This window comes from Pimephales promelas, chromosome 17 (genome assembly GCF_988280905.1).
Source record: "Pimephales promelas chromosome 17, fPimPro1.hap1.1, whole genome shotgun sequence".
Taxonomy (NCBI): Eukaryota; Metazoa; Chordata; class Actinopteri; order Cypriniformes; family Leuciscidae; genus Pimephales; species Pimephales promelas.
Genome location: NC_142785.1, coordinates 28,215,429 through 28,241,977, shown reverse-complemented (window position 1 = coordinate 28,241,977; position 26,549 = coordinate 28,215,429). Strand labels below are relative to the sequence as shown.

At 37.5% G+C, this 26,549-nt stretch overlaps 1 protein-coding gene across 7 annotated transcripts in view; it reads left to right on the top strand.

The window, feature by feature from the left end:
• The window catches only part of sdk2b (sidekick cell adhesion molecule 2b), a 328,267-nt gene that overhangs the window by 168,041 nt on the left and 133,677 nt on the right, over window positions 1-26,549 (top strand). The window contains exon 2 of one of the 7 annotated variants that reach the window (XM_089122339.1): window positions 4,572-4,688. The exons of 5 other annotated variants lie outside the window; for them this stretch is intronic. In XM_089122339.1, coding sequence (XP_088978465.1) covers window positions 4,652-4,688 — 37 coding nt within the window. In that variant the 5' untranslated portion in view covers window positions 4,572-4,651. Of the gene's footprint in view, window positions 1-4,571; window positions 4,689-14,435; window positions 14,545-26,549 lie in introns of those variants that run through there. One more of the 7 variants, XM_089122335.1, reaches the window with a different exon arrangement.

Sequence of the window (26,549 nt, the reverse complement as noted above, 5' to 3'; positions counted from 1 at the left end):
GGACCTTTTTTTTCGAATCATTTGGTTCACGAAATGACTCGGAAAAATCCTGGAATGTTTTCATTAAAAAATCGTAATTTCTTTTCGACTGAAGAAAGAAAGAAGTGGACATCTTGGATGACATGGGGGTAAATAAATTATCCACAAAAGTGAACTGCTCCTTTAAATACATAAAGTATATTTGTGTTATTTAAAGGAGCTGTATGCAAGATTGTGGCCAAAACTAGTACTGCAATCATTTTCAAATTAGGGTGTAACCCCACCTTCCCCCATGACTCGAGGTTGCCAGATATATTCTGAGTGTGCATTTCACAGTTTTTATTATTTTGGAGGAATACTGAATCTGTTTTTGTGCAAGTTAGATGCAATGTAAATGCCTGCTCACATTTAATCTATCTTACCATCATGTTATTTGTAATGCATGATTACACCCGGCATTGGTGATACGTATAAAATAAGGAAAACTGTCACGTTTATGAATGGCAAATGTGGCACCTTACGTGTTTCGAGTGTGAAAGTGTCTCGTGTTTATCCCTAGATGATGCAAAAACACACTTTCAGACAAAGCTGCTTGTGTCGACTGCCACATTGTTCAGGTTCGGAAGTAAATCAGAATAACAATCTTTTCTCAGGTGTACAGATTGTATTGATTCCTGTTGCATGTTGCAGTGCTGATGAGGCACCTGTCAGTAAACAGGAACAAGAGTGTTAAAAAAGAAACGGAGTGAAAGAGGAAAAACAGAACGTGCTCATAGCGTGTATTGATGTACCCGTTAAAAAGATTTCTTTCCAGCGCTCGTGTTTTTCTTGGTTCCCAGCTGATGAAAGGCAAAACTACAGCACTAACAGTCAATCGATTGGTGCAGATTATTTCTCAGTTCCAGTGCAGAGGTGGGCAAAATGTCAGCGGGACGCAAGAAAACAGAGAGCGGGACCTCACCTATTTACTGTGTGGTCTTAGACTCGTCGACATATTTCGTTTTATATTTCCTCATCAGCCTTTTTCCCCTCTAATCAATGCTCATTTGGCCGTTGTGTATCCAAATGCCATCTTAAATCGAATAATTGCTTTTTGCCCTTTTCATTCAAAGCTGTTCGCCTGTGGTCACCGAGGCTTCAATAGGCAATAAAATCAAGCTTGGTTTTGCAAAGAGCTAGACAACGAGTTTCTGTTTCTTTACAACTCTCTGGGAGCTGTGGGGACGATCGGTGCCGTAGGAAGCAAACAAGAGGAGAGATGATGACAAACTCATGCAATTAGTTTTTCATGCAGCTCTTAAATCAAAGATCCAATTATTTGACTTTGCCATGACACATAGTCCCCTGCCTCAGCTCCTGATTAGGTTCACCTCAGGATCCGGAGATAAACCAACACAGGGGCCCGTACGGAACCGCGCATGCCACGGAAAAAATGTGAGAAATGAATTATCTAAACTGTTAGCGGCTAAGAAACGGGTTATTTCTTCCTCTGAAAATAACAATAGACAGCAGTAATGGAGTCTAATCAGGTTTCAGGATGTATTCTTTTTTTGTTGGATTTTTCTTTCCAAGAATTGTTTTTCTCTGAAGCTTCTGAGTGTGTGGAAGATGTAAACAGTATCATACAGACCTGAATGACAGAATTTCCATTTCTTTTTTTTTTTACTCTAGTTTTCCCCCCGAGGTGATGATTCTGTTCTCTTGAACACATGTTTGACTCTTTAAAAAAAACACATGGCAATTCTAGTTGATCATTTTCATGCTCAGGGGGTTCTGGAAAATTTGAGAGAGAAAAAAAGGTTTTTAATGTGCTGATAACATTTAAGGTATTTTAACTCATTTATTGTTTGATATTTATTGGTATTCTATATAAAGAATGGTTTAAAAGTATGATATTATTTACAATGGTTTTATTATATTTGCATTCCTAGTTTAACAGTTACCTTATCTAAAACTATTAAGAGTAGTTTTCGGTAAAGTTAAAATAATACATTAGAAATATTCTAATAAAATCTAATATTTAAATAAAATTAAAATAAAATTAGAAAAATGGACTTGGCTTAAACTAAATAAAATTACTAAAACTAGAATAGAAAAAGAAAAGCTAAATAGATTTTAAAAAAATCACAAAAGCACATTAAATTACAAAAAAAACCTTTAAAAAGTAAAATTAAAATTAAAACTAAAGATGTAAAATAAAAGCTAATTAAAAATATTTTTTTTAATTATCTGTATATTTTACATCTTTATTTTTATTTATTTCATTTAAGGGTTATATATGTAACATTACTGTGATAGTGGGTAGAAAATATATGCTTTCAACTCAATACAAACTAAATATTATCCAGATATTGTCCAGTGACAATATAGCCACTCAGGATAAATAGTAGTAAACACACACTTTCAAGTCAAGTGGCGTGTTATCTATATGCATTTTGAGCTATCCGCGTGCGCGTGTATGCATGTATGTACACGCCGTTATTTGTCAGAGCGAAATGAAGCGAAATGTAGATCTACATCTTGGGAGCGATATTGTTTTTGCCTCGGATGGTATGAAGACTCATAAATGGTATTAACCCCAGTGACGGGTAGGTATAGGGACAGGGTTGAGGTAGGTCATATACAGTAATGTAGCGTTAACTCAACGGCGTTGATAAACACGCTGAAAAACGATTATGCATGTTGATAGCACGCCAAAAATGCAAATACGAATTGGCGTGTCATACAAACGCCATTTCATGAGATCAGTCTGGCTGAAGAAGTATTGTTAACTAGGTTAACCAATGCACTAGTGAACTTTATTGTAAAGTGTTACCAATTCTTCTTTATACATATAGACATTATATATAATGGGGGGGAAACAGTCAAAACAAACAGTCAGTTATGTTCTCGAGACAAGCAGATGTTTTCTCATTCTTTCTCTTTCTGCCATGGAGTCCAAGTGGATTGACAGTCGGGGGCCGGGTGATAAAGTCAATTACGGTGAGCAGAATTCACTGTACGATAAGAGCCTGGCAGGTCTGCACGGATAACATGCCCGCGTCTCTTTTCTAAAGATAATCCATCTGGTTATTGCTACAGAGAGGCATTCAAGCTGGCACGGCCGTTCTTTGGCTGAAACTCCAAAGGAGACACTGTACAGTGTGTGTGTGTGTGTGTGTAGGGTTGTAAAAACATCCTCACGGTCCCACAGCCGGCCCGTCACTCGGTGTTGATAATACAATTCTGCATTAAAGCCTCTTTTAATCTCGGGTTTTGCACTGAACCCTTTGTGCCCCGCCGCACCTGTTCTCGGACTCAGGCAAAGCGTGTGGATGGCGGGGGTTGCAGCATTTGAACCCCCCGATTGACCCCCCCTCTGTAACACCTGCTCCCACCAGACACAACTGTACCTCAGCCAATCGCCATGCCAAGTCTCCCAGCCTCGTGAACCACAGGACCTCATGCGTGGCTGGCATGCCACAAGCATGGCATCTGAATTCTCCACGCATTCCAGGACGGGATTATTCACCGAGGGCCGGCCAGTCTACAATGGCATATGACATGACAGCTGGGTATGGCCTCGAGTCTAAGGGGCTTCCGTTTCCAGTGCCCCATGTGCGAAGTGTGGGAAGGCTGAAGTGTCGTCATCCACTTTGATATTTTATAGATGTGAGGACAGCTTGAATGGATTCGTTTGGGGAGAAAGCATGCTTGGAGCTTGGTTTGGGATGAAACTGGGCAGCTGTTTTTTGGCATTTAAAACTTTGAACTACTTTAATTAAGCCTTGAGGGTTCAGACATTATGTCTGTTTTGATATCGTCATGCAATTGCTGACCAAAATGTTCCTTGATGGGTTTTTTTAATCAGCGTAAACAGAGACGAGACAAAAAATAAAGATCAAGATGCCAACTGAACATTATTAATTTTAACTAAACTGATATAGTAATAATATTGCCAATGTTTTTTTTTTTTTAAAGAATTTAGGAATAAATTATTCAAAAAATGCTATACCACTTCGCTAATGGGGTTGTTATCTGTATAATGTATATTATGGATATAAATGATCTAAATAATATAAATATAAAATATTGTACAGTTTGTTCAGTTTTTGCATTAGTGATTGGGATTTTTGTTTTTGGCTTTGGAAAGGGAAAAAACTCAACTCCTCCAGACAATCTCTCGGGGTATCTTGTGTCTGATTTACGCACCGCTTTACCATCTTGCTTCGAGTCAATGTTTGACGGACCAGCTCACATAGTAACAGTTTCTATGATGTGTGATTGGACAATGGCCGTTTTGAGGGAGGGGCCGGCGAAAGGCTAATTACTCACCCAACCCCGTAAGACATTCACACACATGACCAGCATCGGCCAATTAGGTCTACGTGTAACGTACAACACATAAGCGCTGTGCTGTTACACAACTCACTCGAGGCCCACAAAGAAGGATACTAATAGTTGAATAAAGTCTTCTTCTTTTTTTTTTTCTTTTTTTTTTTTTTTTTTTTGCGCACAAAGTATTATTGTCGCTTGATAAACTTAAGATTGAGCCACTGTGGTCATTTGGACTATTTTAACAATGTCTTTAATAACTTTTCTGGGCCGGCAAGTTTCAATCCCTTAGAAGCCTATGGAGGAGTGATCCAGCTCTCAGATTTCATCAAAAAATATCTTAATTCGTGTTCCGAAGATGAATGAAAGTCTTACGGGGTTGGAACAACATGAGGGTGAGTAATTACTGACATAATTTTCATTTTTGGGTAAACTATCCCTTTAATTCAAGTGTTGTACAAAAGCAATATCACAACTGTGTGAGATTAATGAGTTAAATCCATAACCTAAGCGTTCATTTTGAATGCATTGTTGCCGTAACAAAGTGCTTCACACAATACAATATCCTATAAAATTGTGGAAATAATTAAATAATAAATAAACATGGGAACATAAATAAATAAATAATTGAACACGTTTGAAAATCTGTTTAAACCTTGGTCTTCTTGGTCTGTTTCTCATTGCCTGAAGACTCCTAAGAGCTGTGATGGAACTTGCTGGACTATCTCTACCCTGCAGGCCTCGGCAGTCCTTAATCATTTTTTTCCTGCCGATCCCCGTGTCATCTTTCCCAAAAGGGAAGGAGAAAGAGAGGCAATAGGGAGCCAGAGGAGAGTAGGACATTTACTTTAATGTAGAGTAATGTGGAAGCAGGGGGCTATTTGAAGTTGGTTGCTGTTAATGTTTCCATTCGGAAATTTATGAAGTAGCGTGCTTTTGGTTTGTGAATTTTAATTGAGATCAAGACTTTTATGCTTGTGTCTTCTGATATATAAATCAGTGGCCATTAAAACTGTAATTTGTCCTAGATGCTGGTTCTTTCTTGAAGACATTTCTATGTGAGTTCATGAAAATAGGAGAATCATTTGAAACAAACAGCTAATTAATATATTTTTTTTTTTATGCAGTCAAAATAAATGCCAGTCAAAATTTCATTTATTAATGTAATACCTTTAGGCGGAGGATTTCGAGTGCAACTCATCTTTTTCAGATGAGCAATTGAAAAGCTGTACGGGGTGAGATCTCCAAATTAGCATGTAGTCTGTGTATGCCTATTACGGCCAAATGTTTTTTTTAGTTTTTACATGTTCAAAGTTCAGTGAATCAGAATAATCTTTTGTCTAAAATATCCAATTAGCTAAAGCAAATGCTTGACTTGGTGGTGATATTAGCTTGCAGCTTAGTCTTGCATGAGTTTCCATTAAAATGTAATATTCAGAAAATATCAAAAGCAGGCAGCTCCATATATTCATTCTCAGTATTTTTTGCCTTGATACATATATCTAAACATTCTTAAATTACTTTAATTTTGCTAATGATGTGATATGTTTAAGAGGCCGTATTATGCCCCTATACAAAGTCTACTAGAATAGGTTTTAGAAAAAAAAAAAAAAATGCAGTGCCTCTCTTCCCAGTCTATCAGTAACACTATGTTTAGCAGCTATCCCTGCAAGCTCCTCCTACTGAAAAGAGCAATGTGCTCTGATTGGTCAGCTGGACCAGTCTGTTGTGATTGGTCAACCGATTCGAGCGTGTTTTAGAAATGTCACTCTTACCATAACCGTGAGTTCCAACACACTCAATTACCCCTTTTCCACCCAAAAAGAACTGGTTCGGAACTGGTGCCGGTTTAAAGTTGGTTCGGAGTTGGTTCAACTTGCGAACCCGTTCAGAACCTGTTTGTTTTTCCACTGACTAGAGCGCCCAGGGAACGACGTCGTTACGTCACTGTGTACGTCGCTAGAAACGCTTGCAAGTACAGTGCTTTGGGATTATCTCTAACTCGTGTACCAAGAAAACTTTAAAAACAATTGAAATATGTAAGTCTTTTAATCTTTTCATTTGATATGTAATCTTTTCTGATAAGTTATGTTCCCCTGTCTTGTGTTTTTTTTTTCTTTCCATTTATTTGTTCTATATCGTGACTGTTTTCTTCTTTGCTTATGTTTCAAATAAAAATAAATTAATAAAAACGCTTGCGCCAACTTTAAGCATAACAATTACAAAGGCGGACTCCATCGTGTTTCTGTAGTTTCTCCTAACTTTGCGATGGTCAGAAAATATGTTTAGAACACATCTAAACCCGCTCCAGCCCCCGACGTAAGCAAGACGTGGCAAAAGAACGGTTCAAGTCCAGCCTTGGAACCAGTTTTCCAGGCCGAGAACCGGTTCTTGGGCTGTCGAAACACAAAGAACTGGTGCAGGCACCGGCTCCGAACCAGCTCTCAAAATGCTTCAGAGCAATCAGAGCAACTCAATCAGGCCCCGCCCCTTCTTTTGCATATGCCTTGGGCAGGAATAATTTAAATGAGGAATATTGTGAGCCGTACATTCCCAGATGAAAATTCAAGAATACCAGCCCGTTCTCATCCCAAGGCATCATGTAACTGACACCTTTGACCATGCGTCAACATCCGCACATGGCACCCTGTAGCGTCAATATGAGACGCACTACCTAGTGGTCTAACCCTAACTCTACCCCATACCTACATAAACCTACCCGCATCATCTAACTGACGCTAAAGGTTTCAATGTGCGTCAGATTTAGATGTATGGTCAAAAGCGTCAGTTAGCTGACACCCTAGGATGAGCATCATCTAACTGACGCTAAAGGTTGCCATGTGTGTTGGATTAAGACGCATGGTCAAAAGCGTCAGTTAGATGGCGCCCAAGGATGAGAATGCATTGAGAATACCAACCCGGTCTCATCCCAAGTCGTCATATAACTGACGTTTTGGGACGTCTTTTGACCATACGTCAATATTCGCCTTTTTAGGGCCCCCTTAAACGTCGGTAGATGAGGTTATGGGATCCTAACTCTACCCCAGACAAAAACCTAACCCTAAACCTAACCCGTCACCTAACTGACGTTAAAGGTAAAGCATCAGTTGTATGACGGCCCGGGATCGCCTACCGACGTTTAAGGGGGCCCTAAAAAGGCGGATATTGACGTATGGTCAAAAGACGTCAGTTATATGACTTTTTGGGATGAGACTGTGTTAAAAATACAGACAAGGTGTTTCAGGGAGTTCAGAAAGAGTGCGTGATATGGAGAATAACACCCTTTGGAGTGACTTTGCAGACCTTTTTTATGCTCAAACAACAACATTTCACACTAAAGAATGTTAATAGTCTAAAAAAAAAGCAGAATAGGTAAGTCTTGTTTTTTTTTTTTTAAAAGTATCAAAATTAAGTGAGTTTATGGTTAAACCGAGGTGGAAAAAAATTAATTGGTTAATCAAAAAATAATCTTGTTTTCTCTTTGAATTAAGCTCTTTAAGATATTATTATCTCCAATGTTGTTTTTTTCTTGTTTTCAGTTTACAATAATTAATATCTTAATTCATTTTATTTCTCAAGCTAATGTATTTTGAGAAAATTTAGATATTTGGACAGGAAAACAAGACAAGAGAAACTAAGTAGCTCTATTTTTGAAGTGTAGTGCTTGTGTGGTTCTGATTGGTTTAATTGGAGTGTATGTTTCCTGAATCTCAATGCAAATTCTCATTCATTCCCTTTAACGTAAAGTTGAAATTGGAATACAACAAATCAGTCACTCTTTATATCAATTGTGCCAATCTCTCCAGTTTTTCTGCCTGTAATATTCACGCAAACTAATTTTCAAACGTCACAGTGGGACGCAACTCTGAGCCCTTCCCAGCAGACCCCCGCAGATCCTAATTTGGGAGCAGGGGCGGAGATGAATGGCTAATATGTGGAGAGCAAGACTGCTTTTATCTCCTTTGATTTCGACTTTTCTTTAATTCCTCCATGTATTTAATCTGCTGTTTGTTGGGCTCCACCGAGCAGCGTTGAGGTGAGTCAGAGACTAATAAAGGTCTGGCATGGAGTCTGCCTGATGGAACATCCTTCTCATCTTGTTCCATCTGAGGAGCCTTTTATTTGTTTTGATCGGGAGCTTCCGGGCTTCTCCTCTCAGAAGCTTCCAAAATGTTTTTTTTTTTTTTTTTTTTTTTTTTTTGAGTGCTATGACAAAATGTGTATTGTTTCGCCTGCTTCTTTGAAATATCTCTCATTATTATGACAGGGAAAACAGGAACCTGCTTGCACCAGAAATTTCCGTTGTTAATCAAAGTAGAAATCGAGCAGGGATCTGCGTTCTGCCTTGTGGTTCATATTCTTATTAGCTGTGTTTTACTTTTGCTATGAATCAAATTAACATTTAAGATTTTAATTAAGCTCTTAACTATATATAGTAACTTTAGTGTGTATTTCATTTTACATATTTGAGAAGGTTATAAAAAGTCTGATTCATTTCTTTTTTTTATCATTTATGTTGGATAAAATGGATAATATTATTGGATAATATTTTTCAATTTGTAAAGTGTTTAGGTTAATTCTTATGAATTTTAACACTTTTATTCAGCAAGGGCACATTAAATTGATCAAATGTGACAGTCAAGACATATATAATGTTACAAAACATAATTAAATCACATTTATATAATGGTGCGGTTCCATGTACATCTTTATATGTTAAAATAAGAGTTTTAAAATCAATACGGGCATGTACCGGAAGCCACTGCAGGTTCTTAAGGACTCCAGAGATATGTTCTAGATATTCGAAATGGAGTAAGAACACGTGCAGCTGAGTTCTGTATGTGTTGCAGTCGCTTAATAGACTTTGCAGGTAGGCCAAGATAAAGGGCATTACAATAATCAAGCCTAGAGTGTATGTTCATATAGTGTATCAGAATATGAGAAGGCTAAAAACAGTGGAGGTCAAGTAAGCCGAGCAGACCATATCTGAATAAAATGTGATTTATATTATCGTTCCACCTGCTAAACTGGCAGAAAAAAAACATAGGTTGCTTTTGGTCCATTTCATAGTCTCAAAAAGACTACAAAATTCTACCTGCTGCAGGGCATCTCTGTTATGGACAAGCTGAGCAATCGAAAAGATCTTTCAGACATCATTTGAAGCTAAAATGAAATCCTGCACTGAAGAGAAGGCTCAAATCGATTTAGAAGCTACTTATTTCTCAAATCCTTCCTCAGATATTTCTGCATATTTGAATGATCAAGTTTGCTCTTCTCTTCTGCACAGTTTTGGAGTTTAGGAAAAGAGATTCAGTTACCTAGAGTTGGGCTAGATCCAGCAGCTGTTACTCATAATAATGCTGTCTGGGCAGTGTTGGACATGTCAAACTGTATTTTTCTTTTAGGATTTACATGGACCTTTTTGGTAAGGTACAGTGGTATCGAGATCAATCCTGTCATGTTCCTTCTCAAAAGTTTTACTAGACTGGTTCTGTTTTTGAAATCTAATGTGAAATGGTCGATTGAAAGAGACAGCTTTGAAAGACGTTAAAGTTTGATCTTTTCTCCATTTCAAGTTCCTCTCTCATATGTGCTCTTTACAATTTTCATCTCGTGTACTGATAAAACAACTTCTTTTGGATTTCTCCTCTTGTTCTCCCTTTTCTAGCACATTCCAAATGTGTCGTTTTGATAAACGAGTTGGGTAGATATAGGTGAAATAAACGTTTGTTTAAAACACTGGATCATATTGAAAAATAAAAATAATGTGATGCTTTTGACTGTCATACATTCACCTCAAGGATTATTAGGAGCACCTGTTCAATTTCTCATTAATGCAATTATCTAATCAACCAATCACATGGCAGTTGCTTCAATGCATTTAGGGGTGTGGTCCTGGTCAAGACAATCTCCTGAACTCCAAACTGAATTTGATGGGAAAGAAAGGTGATTTAAGCAATTTTGAGTGTGGCATGGTTGTTGGGCCGGTCTGAGCTCAGTTACTGGGATTTTCACGCACAACCATTTCTAGGGTTTACAAAGAATGGTGTGAAAAGGGAAAAAAATCCCTTGGGTTGGGGGGGGGGGGGGTGGGGGGTTGGCACACTTTAGGCCCCTTAGTACCAATTGGGCATCATTTAAATGACGGCCTACCTGAGCATTGTTTCTGACCATGTCCATCCCTTTATGGCCACCATGTACCCACCCTCTAATGACTACTTCCAGCAGGATAATGCACCATGTCACAAAGCTCGAATCATTTCAAATTGGTTCTTGAATATGACAATGAGTTCACTGTACTAAAATGGCCCCCACAGTCACCAGATCTCAACCCAATAGAGCATCTTTGGGATGTGGTGGAATGGGAGCTTCGTGCCCTCGATGTGCATCCCACAAATCTCCATCAACTGCAAGATGCTATCCTATCAATATGGGCCAATATTTCTAAAGAATGCTTTCAGTACCTTGTTGAATCAATGCCACATAGAATTAAGGCAGTTCTGAAGGCGAAAGGGGGTCAAACACTGTTTTAGTATGATGTTCCTAATAACCCTTTTGGTGAGTGTATATGTTTAATATTTAAGCCCCATAATGAAGACAATTCTTTGGAGATTCAGCATATACATATTGTATTAATTTGGGGGCTTAAAGATTAAGCACATGACAGTCCATTAAAGCATCACGTTATTTTTATTTTAGACATCATCTACCATGACTACTCTCTGAAGATCTATACAGGTGGAGCTGGGGAGGGTGGCGGGTTTCAGAGGAGTTCTCGGCTTGTAAAATTCATAAGGTTACATTGACATAACTTGTTATAAAAGCATTTATATATTCTGCTGACGGCCCTAATATACAGATAAATGAAATTTGAACCCAGGTCTTTACACTAAAGAAACTGTACAAGTACAGTAATGCCTTTTGATACTGACTTATTAAGAAGTGCCATTCTTTCTTTGTTCTTGTCTTATTTCTAGTATCAAGTGACAGAGCGTTGGGGTCCCTCTTTCCTCTGACTTTTGTCTTTTTGGGAAGTCCTCTGTGTCTCTCTGATTGCTTTCCCCCCTATCTCTGCTCTATCCCCACTTTCTAGTCTTTCTCTCCTCCATCAGTTGTTTGATCTTTCCTGCATCCAGATTGCAGTTATGGCGCTAGTCTCCCACCGACAAGGCTCAAAGCATTGCGGAGTGCCTTTTACATTGATCCAGGGCCCGCGCGTCTCCCTCCAACCATATATCGATCTCAGACACCGGACAGAGGTTCTCCGCTCTCCTCGAAGGAGAGATGGAAAAACGGAATAACGCCTCCGGAGAGAAATTAGAGGGAGACGGGGGTGTAGGTTTCCGTTTGCACGTTTATGCAGGTTTGGCGTTATCTCGCTTTTTATTTTCATGCTGCTAAATCTACCTTTCACACGTAGAAGGTAAAAAAGTGATTCAAGTTTGTCTTGATGCAAAGTGTGCCTTTAGCGAGTCTCGTGAAACACCTTTTCCCTTCACTTTTGCTTGGCGTGCAAGCCCCTAACTAGGGTGGATCTTACTTGTGTAATGCCGAAACGTGTTATTCTTCATCTTCCTCCTGTCTCTCTCTTTCTCCCTTTCTTTATCTGAGCGTAACTGGTGTGTAGGAGCTTGTTTGGTCCCCTCAGGCTTTTGGCTCTGAGTTCTCTGTATTAGTGGAGTGAGAACTGCTTTCATGTTCTGCTCGCTGTCGCTAACAGAAAGCACACAAGATTTTGTCCTTTTACGATTCCCCTTGCGACACAAACAAGTCACACACAGCGATATTCAAAGTAAACCTTGTCTAAATGGTTGCCTGAAGTCTTCACTGGCTCAAGAGTTTTTGACAGACTAGTGGCTTTCTTCAGCTCTGCTGGAGCGTAAATGGTTTGGGATGACAGAGATTAGCCTAGCATGCATCGTTCAGAAGCACCTGGGTGTTTAGTAAAAGACAAAGAGTTTGCTTTGAATAATTACCACAGGAGGAAAAAGTCAGCAGTGGTCAGACCAAAGGAGGCTTTTCGGACTCTTTCACTTTGATAAGAATTAAAATAAAAACTGTCAAAAGTTGTGTCATTATTTACCTGCCAGGTTTGTCATTTCAAACCTGTATATTTGTTCTGTGGAACACAAAATAAGACAGAATTTGTTATTTTGTCCATACCCAGCACAATGAAAATCAATGTTGTCCAATGTTGTTTCATTCCCAGCAATACTATACAGTATATATATATATATATATATATATATATATATATATATATATATATATATATATATATAGGCTCCAGTTCTAGTATATTGGATTGATACTTAAAGCACATATGCCTTATTTTACATGAGCGTATATAATTCCCTTAATCCTACACAATACAAACAACTCACTTACTAACTATTGATAAGCAGTAATTAGGAGTAATTAAGGCAAAATGTATAGTTAATAGTCCAAATTTGTCCCTAATCTAAAGTGTGACCTGCCAAATTTCCAAATATTTTGATAGTTTTGCATGTGTAACAGTCTTAAATTTATTCTGTACATCTCACTCACATATAATTGTATCATATAAACTTGAAATGTGTCTACTTTTTGGGTAATTTAATTATTAATTTAATTATACAATAATAAATGTACATTCTACTAAACAATAATATCTTAATATCTAAACAATATACCTCATCTAATCCACCTAAACAGGAAAATAATACAGGTTTCAAAAGACATGAGGGTGAGTAGATGATGGCAGATGTTTGGGGGTTTTTTTTGGCAGACATTTTATTTGTATGTTTATTCCCTTTAAGAGAGGTCAGTTATGACTGAACATCATGGAAATCCCTGTTTTGTACAATAGACATGTTCTCTCCTCCTGCAGTCGCACCTCAGGAACAGGCAGCACTAGCAGAGTTCATAGAGAAAAAGTCATTTGGCTGGCCCTTCCGAATGCCTCTGAGCAATAGGAGATGCTCCGGCAGCCATGCGAGACAGCTCACGCTGCAGGACAGAGGAGAGAAGACAAGGAAAATGTGAAAGAGAGATGCAAAAGACAGACAAGGGCTGAGAAAAGAGAATGCGCGTGATATCCCTGTCACCTTGCCTTTCTTTCCCATCTTCCCTTATTGTTGCTTGTGTGATTCCAGTTTTAGCTGTAGGCTGGGATTTGGAGGACCAGATGTCTGCCTGATCTGCATGCCTGGAAAGACAGGAAGTGATGTCACGGCGTCTATCTGTCAAAGCTGCACAAACGTCTAGGGACGAGATGTCAGTGGACCTCGGCAAAACATTAGTCACTATTAACAAATCTGTTTTGATACATCATTAGATTAGATTCTACTAATTTATGTATTCCTTTAGTCCCTCTTGCATCTCTTCATCAGAATTGGAATTAAAAAAAAAACACATTTGACTTGGTGGTTTGCTAAAAGCATAATACAACATAGCCTACACTACTGTTCAAAAGTTACGATTTTTTTTTTTTTAAAGAAGTCTCTTTTGCTCACCAATGCTGCATTTATTTGTTAAAAAGAAAATTGGTAAAAAACTGTAAAGTTGTGAAATAATATTTAAATTTAAAATAAAAATAAAAATAGTTTAAAATGCTGTTTTAAGCTAAATTTTCAGCATCATTATTGTAGCCTTCAGTGTCACATGATCCTTCAGAAATCATTCTATGCTGATTTGATGCTCAAGAAATGTTTATTATTATTATTATTATTGAAAACAGTTGGGCTGCATTTTTTCAGGATTCTTGATTGTTAGACAGCTCAAACGAACAGCATTTATTTCAACTAGAAATCCTTTGTAACAGTATTTACTGTTTTGATCAATTTAATGTGTCCTTGCTGAATAAAATTATTAATTTCTTAAAAAAAAAAAAAACTAAACCCAAACTTTTGAATAGTAGTGGTGTTGTAAAGATTTTTATACCAATACTAATTTCTAGATGTTAACATGACATTATTAAAGTCCACATGAAAAGGTTTTCACTCAACTCTGTAATGTGACATTTATGACTACCAGGATATGACAGGATATTCAACAAGAAGAAAATGTAGGGTGGGACTACATGGTATTCATCTGGCTTTGATTGGATAGTAAAAAGTGGGCGTTTCACTCTAGAATGGAGGCAGATCTGACTGAGCTTGCCGTGGGTTGTAAAGAGGATGATGTTGTCCCAGGAATCAGGCCACGTTTATTTGAGCCTCTACCTGCTGGGAACCGAGATGGTGATATGGATATTCTCAACGTATACCAATGGTAACATTAAATCTATTATTATTTCCTATTATTTTACTGCATTAATGTTAACCAGCGTTAAATCACTGTGATAACTATTGATAGGGATTTATAAAGTATGTATTACCTTCATCAGTAGTACAATACACCAGCTAAAGTTTATGTTTAAAACAAGTCATTTGTTGTTTTCCCTCAGAATGTGTTGACCATTTGGCTCTGTGGTGCCATCAAAACAATGCTAGCTAGTTTGTTTGGACATCCCAACCAGCACCACACAACAGCGATGGTTCAACCAATATATTTTTGGATAACCAATGGCAGATGTGGGAGTGTTCAAAAAACCAGTTGCTATTTCTGCAATTCCGTTTGCTGCCACTGGTGGAGCCAAAATTACACTTCACTGAAGTGATTCTAAAAGTGATCAGTTGACTGAACTTTAAAAAAGTGAAGAAACTATTTAACTTAACATTTTTAAGTAATAAACTTGATGCATAATTGAAATAATTAAGTTGTGTGAACTTGACAATTCAACATAACTTAATTTTTTCATTTATGTATGACGCTTATTTAAGAATTTTAAGGCAACACTGTAAAAAAATATTGTTGGTTTAACTTAAAAAAAATAAGTAACCTGGTTGCCTTAAAATTTTAATTTCATTGAAATGGAAAAATTGAGTTAATGCAATTGAGATTGATTTAATAATCAGAAACTCAAAATATTATGTTATCTGAACTACATAAATTATCTAATTGACAAAAGAAAAAATGTTGTGATTACAAATCATGAAAATATTTTTTTTACAGTGAATGGGTTTCCTTTAAGTTAGATTGACTTTCTTTTAAGTTAAGTCAACTGATCACTTTTTACAATGTAGATGACCATTGTTTGTTGAAAAGGTGAACATAGATTTTGATGAAAGATTATGAAGAATAACATAGTTTGGAATAACATTCACTACTGTGCACTGTCGAACCATGCGTGTTAAGAAAGTAAATACCACCAATTTAATGTTTTCTAACGTATGAATATGTCCCCGGATCATGTTGTTTGGTAACATAGTTGCGCCTGCTTTACATGACAGGAGGTGCTCATGCTTTGCTTGTGCTTAGAGTGTTCTTTTGTGTTCAGTTGTGTACCTTCTTGGAAATCAGTCGGGTGAATGCACAATCAAAGCATGTCTCTCGCTGCCCACATACCCAGGACATGCCTCCGGGCGTATGGGAGCAGGTTACTTAGGGCTGAGCTGTCAAGTCGACTCAAGCAGGCAGGTGGAGGGCCCACTGTGAGGTCCGGATTTGGCTTTTAGGAACCCTAATGGCCACAGCAAGCATAATGGCTTTTATTGTCTGGAGGTTGTCCCGCAGAGACATCACCCCGACCAGCCCCTACCGTTCCTTTTATTTACAACAATCCCTTCTCTGGCTGAGTCAGGGAGTGGGCGGCTTTCATCATCCGAGTTCTCAATTGCCTGCCTTGTCGACACTGATATTTGTCTTTCCAAGGTCTGGTCTGTCGTAATTCGTTTTTCCATTTGTATAATTTGGTCGTATTTATTGAGAATAACTGTAAGGGATGTTTTGGTCTCAGAATCATTGAAGATGTTTGAGGCACAGTGTAGGTAAACATCTACATTTATCTCAAAGTGTTTTTGAAGGTGTCATCTGTTGGCATGATATTTTCCTGACTCTGAGGTGAAAAAGTGACCTCATTGATTTCCTTCAGGAAACTAGACCTTGGTGTAATTCTCTCTATAGATTTGGATTGATTGGATGGCAGAACATCTGTCTAAAGGATTCCCCGGCTGTAAACATTAGGGTGAAGGACTGATTCGATTAGACCTGTGGCTTCTGTGGGTTATCTTGGGCTCTTGAAGCACGTCAAGGCTTATTTATTTATTTATTTTTTCTGTTGCAACACGTTGAAAGAGTAACTAGATCTATTCCATGCTCTGAAGAGTTGAGTGCCGAAAAAAGATAATGTTAACGAGTGGGGCTGTGAGGAATATCTGATCTTCTCTAGAAGAATATGTGTTATTTTGAGTCCGTCTTTGTGATTATACACTCTCAGAAAAATAGGGTTCTAAAGTGGTCACTATGGTCCCCTTTAAAAAGGTTCTAATAGGTACCATTTAGGTCCATTCAATATCCACTCTTTCTTCATTCCATATCCATTTCTTAGGTACAAAGGTGTACCTTTTGAAAGGGTGACAGTGACAGCTTTTGTACCTTTTTTCTAAGAGTGTATGAGGGTTATTATTGATCAACTAAAGTCAAATAGTCTAATTCAAATGTGATGCTTTTTAATCCGTAGCCACCTGATGTGAACTGATAGTCTCTGTCTTAGAGTGCAACTTCATAAATAATATACAGTATATCATCTCTTATGTATCTTAATCAGTGTGTCAACCAAGGAAAGACATCATTAAAACACCCTGTAAACATGTCACGATGTTATGGAATCAGAACTAACCTCACTAAAAAAGTTGGCGTGGAGCATATCACTACTATCATTGGTAAATACTGTAAATGTGCTATATTTTATCTGTATTTTGTATATTTAAAATTAGTTTTAATTATTTTCTATTCCTTTAAGAAGTTTGGAGGTGGTAAGACGCTTTAATGGTTTTCATAAAGTCCCTTGCACTTATGGCGGCATCTATTTGATCAATAATAAATTAAAAACAGTTATATAGTTATATACATATTATGATCATTTAAAATAAGTTCATAAATGCATTTATTCTAGAATTTTCAGCATTTTATCCCTCAGAAATCATTCTAATATGTTGATTTGGTGCTTAAGACACATTTATTATTATCAATTATCATATTATTATCTTGTTAGGAAACTTCGTTGAATAGACAGTAAAAAAACAGCAATTAGATTCAATAGAAGTCTTTTATGTATCATTATACATATCCCCCCCCCCCATATAAAATATTATATACATTTGTATATAATCTTTTTCTGAACATGTTTTTTTTTTTTTTTTGGCCACATTGATTGTATCTCCACTTGGAGTGGAAACACAATAATTACATATTAGAAAGCTAAAAAACTTTCCTTCAGCGCGTACCGTAAAACTCGAAATGTGTTTCTGGGTCAGAACACCTCAAAGTGCTGGAGCAGGTCACATTTGCAATTCTATTTGTCAGGTTGTTGGTCAAACTGCTTCAAAACACAGTGAATACACATATTTGCACATGCTCATTCAGGTCACCTTGAATAGAACCATTTCTCAAACAGCATTGAATAACATCGACCCCCTCTCTCAGCTCATCAGAAAGGAAACTGCCATCGCTAAAAAAAAAACTAGGTGAACATTCCGACCTGATGGACCGACACACACAGAACTTTCCATTTATAAAGAGTCGCACTGACCCCAATCACTAGCTCTTCTCCTGTAAGAAAGAACCATCTTAAACTTCCAGAGCCCCTTCCTTTAGAGACTCTTCCTCCCTGGACTCAGAAAGCCAAGTCTTTTCGACAGCCATTAGCGAGTATTCAGCGGAGGGTACGGGCAAGAGAAGATCCGTTGAGAAGTCTGAGAGTGTTGCTTATTTTGCCTTCTGGAATGGCAGAGTGTTGGACCCGGAGACCACGAGGGAGCCTGTAGACGCTCGCTCGCCTGCTCCTTTTGTTTCATAAAACAACAAAGCGCTATTTTCAGGGACCCCGAATCCACTGCGGATCGCAGAGATGGGAAAGGGAGAAACTGATGTGCCATTAAGAAGCTTTATTACTTTTTCATCAGTAGCAGGAGGATAAGCCCGTGGTTTGAGAGCAGACCCAGTGGGGAAGGGAATTTAGAGAGAGAGGGAGAGAAAGAAGTGGGATGGGTTGGGGTCAAATCCCAGCTGCACATCAGGGCCTCTCTATCTCAGAGGGGGACGCCGCACTCGACGGGGAGACTCAACAACTGGATTTTACGGGATAAGATCTCTTCATCTATCATTCTGACATGCCATCAACATTTTTTCCCACTCCATTTTTCTTTACATCAATCATTTTATATGCCAGTAACAATAGAGGCAACTGTGGAAATGGTGCGTTTGATTGGTTATAGCTTCATGGATTTATACAGCTCAGTATCTGAAAGAGTGAAGCGGCAACTTGTCCTTTTTTTATCTGATCCGTATCTGTTTGTTTGTTCCCCTCGTTTATTTTATTCTAATCTGTTATTACACATACAGTGGACTGCAGCTTCAAATCACCATATCTGACTCTAGCTAAATATGTTTTCTTCTATAAATACGCCAGGGATTAAGATCCATCACAAAGCCCACGGCTAGATTTTCTAGGTTGCAGGATACTACTTGTTTGTCAGCTTGTGACATGTCGAATAGTAGCACTTGTAAAGTACATAATTGCGGTGTGAAAATCTGAGTGACAGGCAGGAAGATTAAAGACTGAGTGGGTTTGTCTAGTCACTTATCCAGTGATTGATCAGGAGTAGAGCACAAGAGTTGAACTGATTTTTAACAGTAACTTTTTAATGTTTGTGTTTCAATTTCCGTACAAACCTGCTGAAGTTAACATTGTGGTAAATAGAATGTTTATGTACACTTTTTGGATTCGTTATGACAGCAGTTATTCAGCAAATGATAGTGACGTGCATTTTTCCCTGCATGCTAAATCACGATAATCTGCTAGCCAGTGTTGGGAATGTTCACTTTTTTTTTTTTTTTTTTTTTTTACGACTAGTTCAGTTCATAGTTTATACTTCAAAATACGAACTATTTCATTCATAGTTTTTTTTTTCTTTTTTTCATATTTTGCAAGCTTTTTTTTATTGCCACAGCCCATATACAACCACAGACAACACTTATTTTATCGACAGGCAAAGTTTGCTAGAAATGTAAGATGTTTCCCATCCTCACCGAACCTGTGATGATCATACAACACCTCCTCGCTCACTGCTTTGCGACACTGGTGGCTGGTGTTGCCAGATTGGGTGTTTTTTCGCTACATGTTAAGGCCTTTTATGTGTGTTTTAGGCGGGTTTCCGCCTGGAAGGCTCTATAGAAATCTGGCACCCTATTGTTAAAGGAGTAGTTCACTTAAAAAAAAAAAAAAAAACATTTTTTTCTGATAATTTACTCACCCTCATGTCATCCAAGATGTCCATGTCTTTCTTTCTTCAGTCAAAAAGAAATTAAAGTTTTTGATGAAAGCATTCCAGGATTTTTCTCCATATAATGGACTTCAATGGGAACCAAATGGTTCAAGGTCCAAAAGACAGTTTCAGTACAAACTGCACTGCAACTGTTGAAAGGGCTTTAAACGATTCCAGACGATGGATAAGGGTCGTATCAAGCAAAACGATCGCTCATTTAAAAAAAAATAAATAAATAACAAAGTTGTTACTCTCCTGTTTGAACTCGTTCATCAAAATGAACAAATCTTTTTTCGTGTCATTTGGTTGATTCAATGAACGAAATGAACGAATTGACTCGGAAAAAGATTAGTTTATTTTGATAAACCAGTTCGAACAGGAGAGTCACAAACGTGCGTCACAGTAACACAGTCTCATCCCAAAAAGTCATATAACTGACGTTTTGGGACGTATTTTGACCATACGTCAATATCCGCCTTTTTAGGGCCCCCTTAAACGTCGGTAGATGGCGATCCCGGGCCGTCATACAACTGACGTCAGTTAGGTGACGGGTTAGGTTTAGGGTTAGGTTTAGGTATGGGGTAGAGTTAGGATCCCATAACCTCATCTACCGACGTTTAAGGGGGCCCTAAAAAGGCGAATATTGACGTATGGTCAAAAGACGTCCCAAAACGTCAGTTATATGACGATTTGGGATGAGACCGGGTTGGTCACAGAACAGAGCAAGGCGACCATTTGAGCTTTTAAAACTTAAACTTTGTTTTGTTTTTGTTTTTTAAATGCTAGATAAGACCCTTATTCATCGTCTTGAATCGTTTAAAGCCCTTTCAACAGTTTGCAGTTTGTACAGAAACTGTCTTTTGGACCTTGACCCGTTTGGTGCCAAGTAAAGTGCATAATATGGAGAAAAATCCTGGAATGTTTTCACCAAAAACCTTAATTTCCGACCCGATCTCACGACCAAATCGTACGAATTCGATGAATGATTAAAAAGTGGCTAATTCGTAACAATTCATACGACCTCACTCGAACGAATTAGTACGATTTTGCTAAATCGTACATATTTTACGAATTGGCCAATTCGTATGAATTCGTACGAATGACCTACCCCTTACCCCGCCCCTAAACCTAACCATCACGTGGGTTTAGACAAATCGTACGAATTCGTACGAGTGAGGTCGTACGAATTAGACACTTTTTAATCATTCGTCGAATTCGTACGAATTGGTCATGAGATAGCGTAGTAATTTCTACTCCTTTAAACTGAGAGAGCGTGCGTCACAGACACCAGAATGACCGTTCGCCCAAAATATGAACGCATTCATGTACTATCGTTTATTGAACGCGTTTAGGCACAACACTGCTGCTAGCACTCGGAAACGATCTGAAATATTGAAAATTGGGGCGTGCAAAGTACTTTCAGTGCATATTTTATTACAATTCACGATGTTACCCTTTGCATATTTCCTTGATTCATTTTAAAACTCTCTAGTGGTCTGAATATGTTTAGCATGTGAATCAAATGTATGTTTTGTTTATTGATACCATGGATAAAATATATATTATTAGACTTTCTCTTTGAGATGCACATTAAAATCAATACATAGCACTTATTTGTAGGCAATGTAATAACAACCTAAACTGCAATGCCAATTAGCACGCTGTATTTTCTATTAGCTGTCTGCAAGAATTAACTTTCAGACGTGTGATGCATTGCTTTCTATTATTATGAATCATGTGTATGTACATTTATACTTCTGCGGTGCATTAAGTCTGTGACATACAGTACTGTTATATACACGTCTGCGTATTACGTACGTCTACAATGTATGCGATTTGTTTTTTATTCAACCTCTCTAACCCCAGCACAAAAGCAAAGTTTCTGCAGATTAGACAAACTTTAAACTTTGTATATAGGTGTGAATACACGTTGATTGGAACACTTTTTGCCATTGAGATAACTAGGAAAATGCTGTTTAAAAGTGTGGAGTTGGGAAGTATCTTATGCTCACCAAGGCTTAATTTATTTGATCAGAAATACAGTAATATTTTGAAATATTATACAATTTAAAAGAACTGTTTTTCTATTCGAATATATGGTAACGTCGAATTTATAGCATCATTATGTCAGTCATTCTAGACTATTAAGACTATTTCTTATAATCATCACAACTGAAATTGTACTGCTTAATATTTTTTGTGGGAAAACATCTGTGACATGATTTTTTGTAATAATATAACAGTCTTTACTGTCACTTTGACCATTTCTTTTTCACATTTAAATTTTGTTAAAGTAAATGTTTAATATAATTAGTTGTGTGATGTGACAAATTAAGTTTTATAGGTACAAGTGTGCCATATAGTCTCTTAATAAACGAGTCAATAAAGATTGTATGTGAAATAAATAATTAGACAAGGATGCTGTTGTTGAAAATAATTTTAGCTTGAAATTCTTGAAATGTCACATTTTTTGTCTTCAAATGTTCTTCACATACTCTTTTATTCATCTCAGTAGCTCTGTCCACCAACCACACAATGTGTACCATTCAGTATATATAGGCTTCTGTAGTGATATTTATGATAATAATGTTTGCCGGAAGTCAGCGTACAGTATGACTCTCAAAGTGAGGCCTAGAGTCAGGCGCACTTACTGCTCTCGTCTCCTTTATTCAATAATGATTTTTAATTAGTTATCTTTTCTCAACAAGTTAAAACATTTAGCACAATAAAGAAAGTGTAAAATAGCCCCTGGCATCTCTTGTTTTCCTTTACCCTGCGTTTGAAAAGAACTAATCGTTGCTGGGATCCCTACAGACTGTGTTTGCATAAGGTTAAAATGCTAAAAGTTCCTCAAGGCCTTTTTTTCCTGAAATCGGTTGCATATTCTTGGCATCTTGGGGGGGGATTAGATGAATAAATACTTGCTCAGTTTTACTTGAGCTTGAAATCTGCTCTCTCTGATTCACCTTTGATCACACAACAAAGTGGAGCATGAAGTTGCCCCCTCTGAAGCACTGTGGGCAGAGACAATGTTTAATCTCTCTTTCATTTTCTCACTCGTACTTGCCGCTTGGAAAATACGGGGCCAGGCTCTTGCCGTCCCAGTGCGTCCATCTAGTGTTTATTTCAAGGCAATAAAAAGTAAGAGACTTCTTGCTAGGCCTGCTCCACTTCCAGCGGTCTGACACGCAGCCCTAAATAGACACAGCGGCCCATCCTGCCGGATGCATATTGATGTTGGGATTTAGTAGTGATGTGGGACACACACAGCGGTTGAGGATGAATGGACTGATAGCTTTTTTTGCTGCACGCTAAAAATGTTTTGGATTAGGGGAAGCATTACGTATACCAAATCAGTTATTAGTCAATATTATTATTTATTTATTTATTTTTTTAATCAGTAAATGGATATTGGATACTTAATTGTGCTGGCTAATTTTCTCTAGATTCCCATTGCTATCATCAAACGCTCACTTAAAACTATTAATAATTTAACCATTTTAAATGTAATTTTTTAGGAATGTCAGTTTTCTAAACTATACATAATGTTGTGATGCCAAAATGTATTTGTAGAAAATTATTGACTAGTGTTTTATTAGCATTTTATGTAATATTATCCGTCTGTCTATCCATCCACCCATCCATCCAATAGATTATATTATTCACAGTGTTGTAGTACTCGAGACTCGGACTCGTCTCGGACTCGTTCTCGAGACCATATTTTAATGGTCTTGGTCTTGTCATGGACTCGTGTGCATTTGGACTCGGAATTGACTCGTACTCGAACATTTTTTTTTTAGGACTCGGACTTATTCCCGAGTCCACTCGTGTTCAATTCAAAATATTTTTCATGATTATTAATGTATGTTAATAAAATATTTCTTTAAATTGATTGACACGCCCAGTGATGGGTGATTTTCTAGTGCGCAACTGCACATGACAAATTGTAATAAAATTACTTTTAACACCACATGTGGCCTTTTTACCCTAAACTGATCATATTTTTTAAACTCTAAGTAAATTCAGTCAAAAAAAAAAAAAGGTTTTCTCTAAGTAAATAAAAGTAAATTAGGTAATCAACCCTCACTGGTCTCGGTCTCGACTTGGACTCGACCGTCTCTGGTCTCGGACTCGACTCTCTCTGGTCTCGGTCTAGACTCGGACTCGAGTGAGGTGGTCTCGACTACAACACTGATTATTCATATTATATTTAATTTAAATATAATACATTATATTATATTTCAAATAAATGCTGTTTGGCTTTTTATGTCTCAAAGAATTCTGAAAAAAATAAAAGAAAATGGATTATAGTTTCTACACAAATGAAATGTAAGCAGCCCAACTGTTTACAACATTCATATTAATAATAATTAATAATGTTATTTGAGCAGCAAAATAGCATATTAGAATATTAACCCAGAAATTGGGTTAAAATTTTAATTTAAAACAACCCAGCATTTTTTAGAGTGTAGGGCGTCATATAGGTGATGCTTTTGACATTGCGTCTAAATCCGACGCTCATGGCACCCTTTAGCATCAATATAACACGCTTCGGTTTTGGGTAGGTTTAGGTCTGGGGTAGGGTTAGGGTTAGACCACTAGGAGGCGCCTTCTGGCCCATATATATCTGCGTCTCATATTGACGCTAAAGGGCGCCATGTGCAACGGATGTAGACGCAATGTCAAAAGCGTCACCTATATGACGCCTTGGGATGAGATCAGGCTAATACGTGTGTTTATTTTTATATATTAATTTTAATTTATATAAACAGATTTAAATTTTTTCCCAAAAAATCCACCTGTTTCCCATTGGTCAGGCAAACATGTCCCCGCCCTAAACTAACGCCAGTGGTTAAGTCACTGCCGGCCAGGATGGGACAAACACAACCATGTTTTGACAGCACTGTTCAGGAATTCAACCTTCATGACTTGTTGTCTCTGCTTTTTTTATGAACATATTTTAATATATTGAAAGATTTCATGACACACATCACATTTAAACATCCCATTAGTTTTGTGTGCAGTGTTTTCTGGAATTTGTGATGCTCGAAGCCTTGACACCCGACAAGACGTGCTCTCCGACAGAGCATGCACAAGCACCCTACAAACCGGCTTACGGGAGTCTTTTTCAAGACAAGACAAGACAAAATATATAAATAAATAAATTCAAGAAGTCAGTTGTGTTTGTAATGTACGGGTAAGAAAAAATAACTTTTTTTTTTCTTGCTTCTAATAAAACAAGCTCTGACTTTAATGGGGGGTGTCCGAGGTTAGGAAGGCAGTCTATCCAGTTGTTTGAAAATCTAGGGTACTTGACATAAGGTTGTGAATCGTAATGCAGACAACGATCCTCTGGGAAATACCAGATCAAGAGGATTGGATACGAGAAGTCAGCAAAGGCCGTTTGAAGTAAAAAATAGTCCATCCCTTTCATTTTTTTTTTTTCTTAACCCAATCTGTAGAAAACAATACGGTCTAATTGACGATCTCTCTTTGATCCTATAACCATTATGTCTTCTGGAGCATTATGGACTACGATACTGTGCAGATTCAACTTTTATTTCTTTCTTTCTGAGCTTTTAAGCTGGTTGGTTTTAAATCTGGCTCTGATGGAAAACACTCCAGAATCTGGCTGGATTTTCCATTTCTTCCATCATATAATGTTGTCTTTGATTTCCCTTCACGATGCTCTAATCGATCGGACTCGCTGTGAGAACACCCAGACTCTCACACAAGCCATCTTTATGCGCTCTCACGTGACACGCATGTAAGATAAAAAAGCACGGCCTATGCTTTTAAGGGAATTTAATCTGTATTGTAGGTTTTGAGCTGGATTTTCAACAGCGCAAGCTCTTGTTCTTGTAAACAGCCCACCTAACATTCTCTCTCAAAGGCCAGTGTGAATCGGCTTGTCTGTCATTTCCTACCAAAGTTTCTCCCTGTGTAGATGAGGATGAGGGAGTAGCACGCTAGAGCTCAGAGTTTAATTCTCTTTTCCATGCTGAAATGTCTGTTTTAGGGATTAATTAACATTTAATGTATAGTAATGGTTAGTCGGCGCCGTGAGCTAAAAGATGTCTCTAGGCTTAAAATAAGGCTCGGATCATTTAGGTATGTCCATGCATCAAGCTTTGGATTATAGCATTTTAGCGAGAGTATTGTTTAGCTTTTAGTTTGGGACGTGAGGATTTGAGAAAGGCTTGTGTATCGGAGTAAACCGTGTAATGGGACAGCAGACATTGAGGTTTCTCTTTTATCTGACCTTAAGTTGGATTTAGTCTTAACTGTCCAAGCCTTTGCATACTTTTTTATTATTCATTGGAGAGAGGAAAACCAATAGGGATGTACAAGAACAAATACATGACCATACAAAAAGCCTATTTCTATATTTCATGGACAACATTTTTTGACAACAGTATTTACTATTTACTATCTTCACATAGTATAAATTAGACTTTATACATGAAAATGTCAGTTGTCTTAATATTTTAGGAAGGGGGTCCCTTTCTATGACAGTACACCGTAAAATAAAACCGTCATTTTTACGGTAAAAATACGGCAGCTGTGGTTGCCAGAACTTTACCGTCAAAAATACGGTTGCAACGTTATTGGTTTTACAGACTTAACTTAAACTTTACAGTAATAAACCGTTTCTCGTTATCTGATATACTGTTAATTTAACAACCTATTGAATTATTGGTAACTGTTTTGTACCATTGTAATACACTGACAATCAACAATCATCACAGCAGTGCACATCAGCTCTTCCACAATAAGATTAATATACCCATAATAAAGAAGCTGCACAGTGTCATTCGCACAAACATTAAACACCTTCATGGTTAGACACATGAAATAAAAAATAAAAAAAACATTAATTTAACAACATTAAATGTAACATAAAACGCT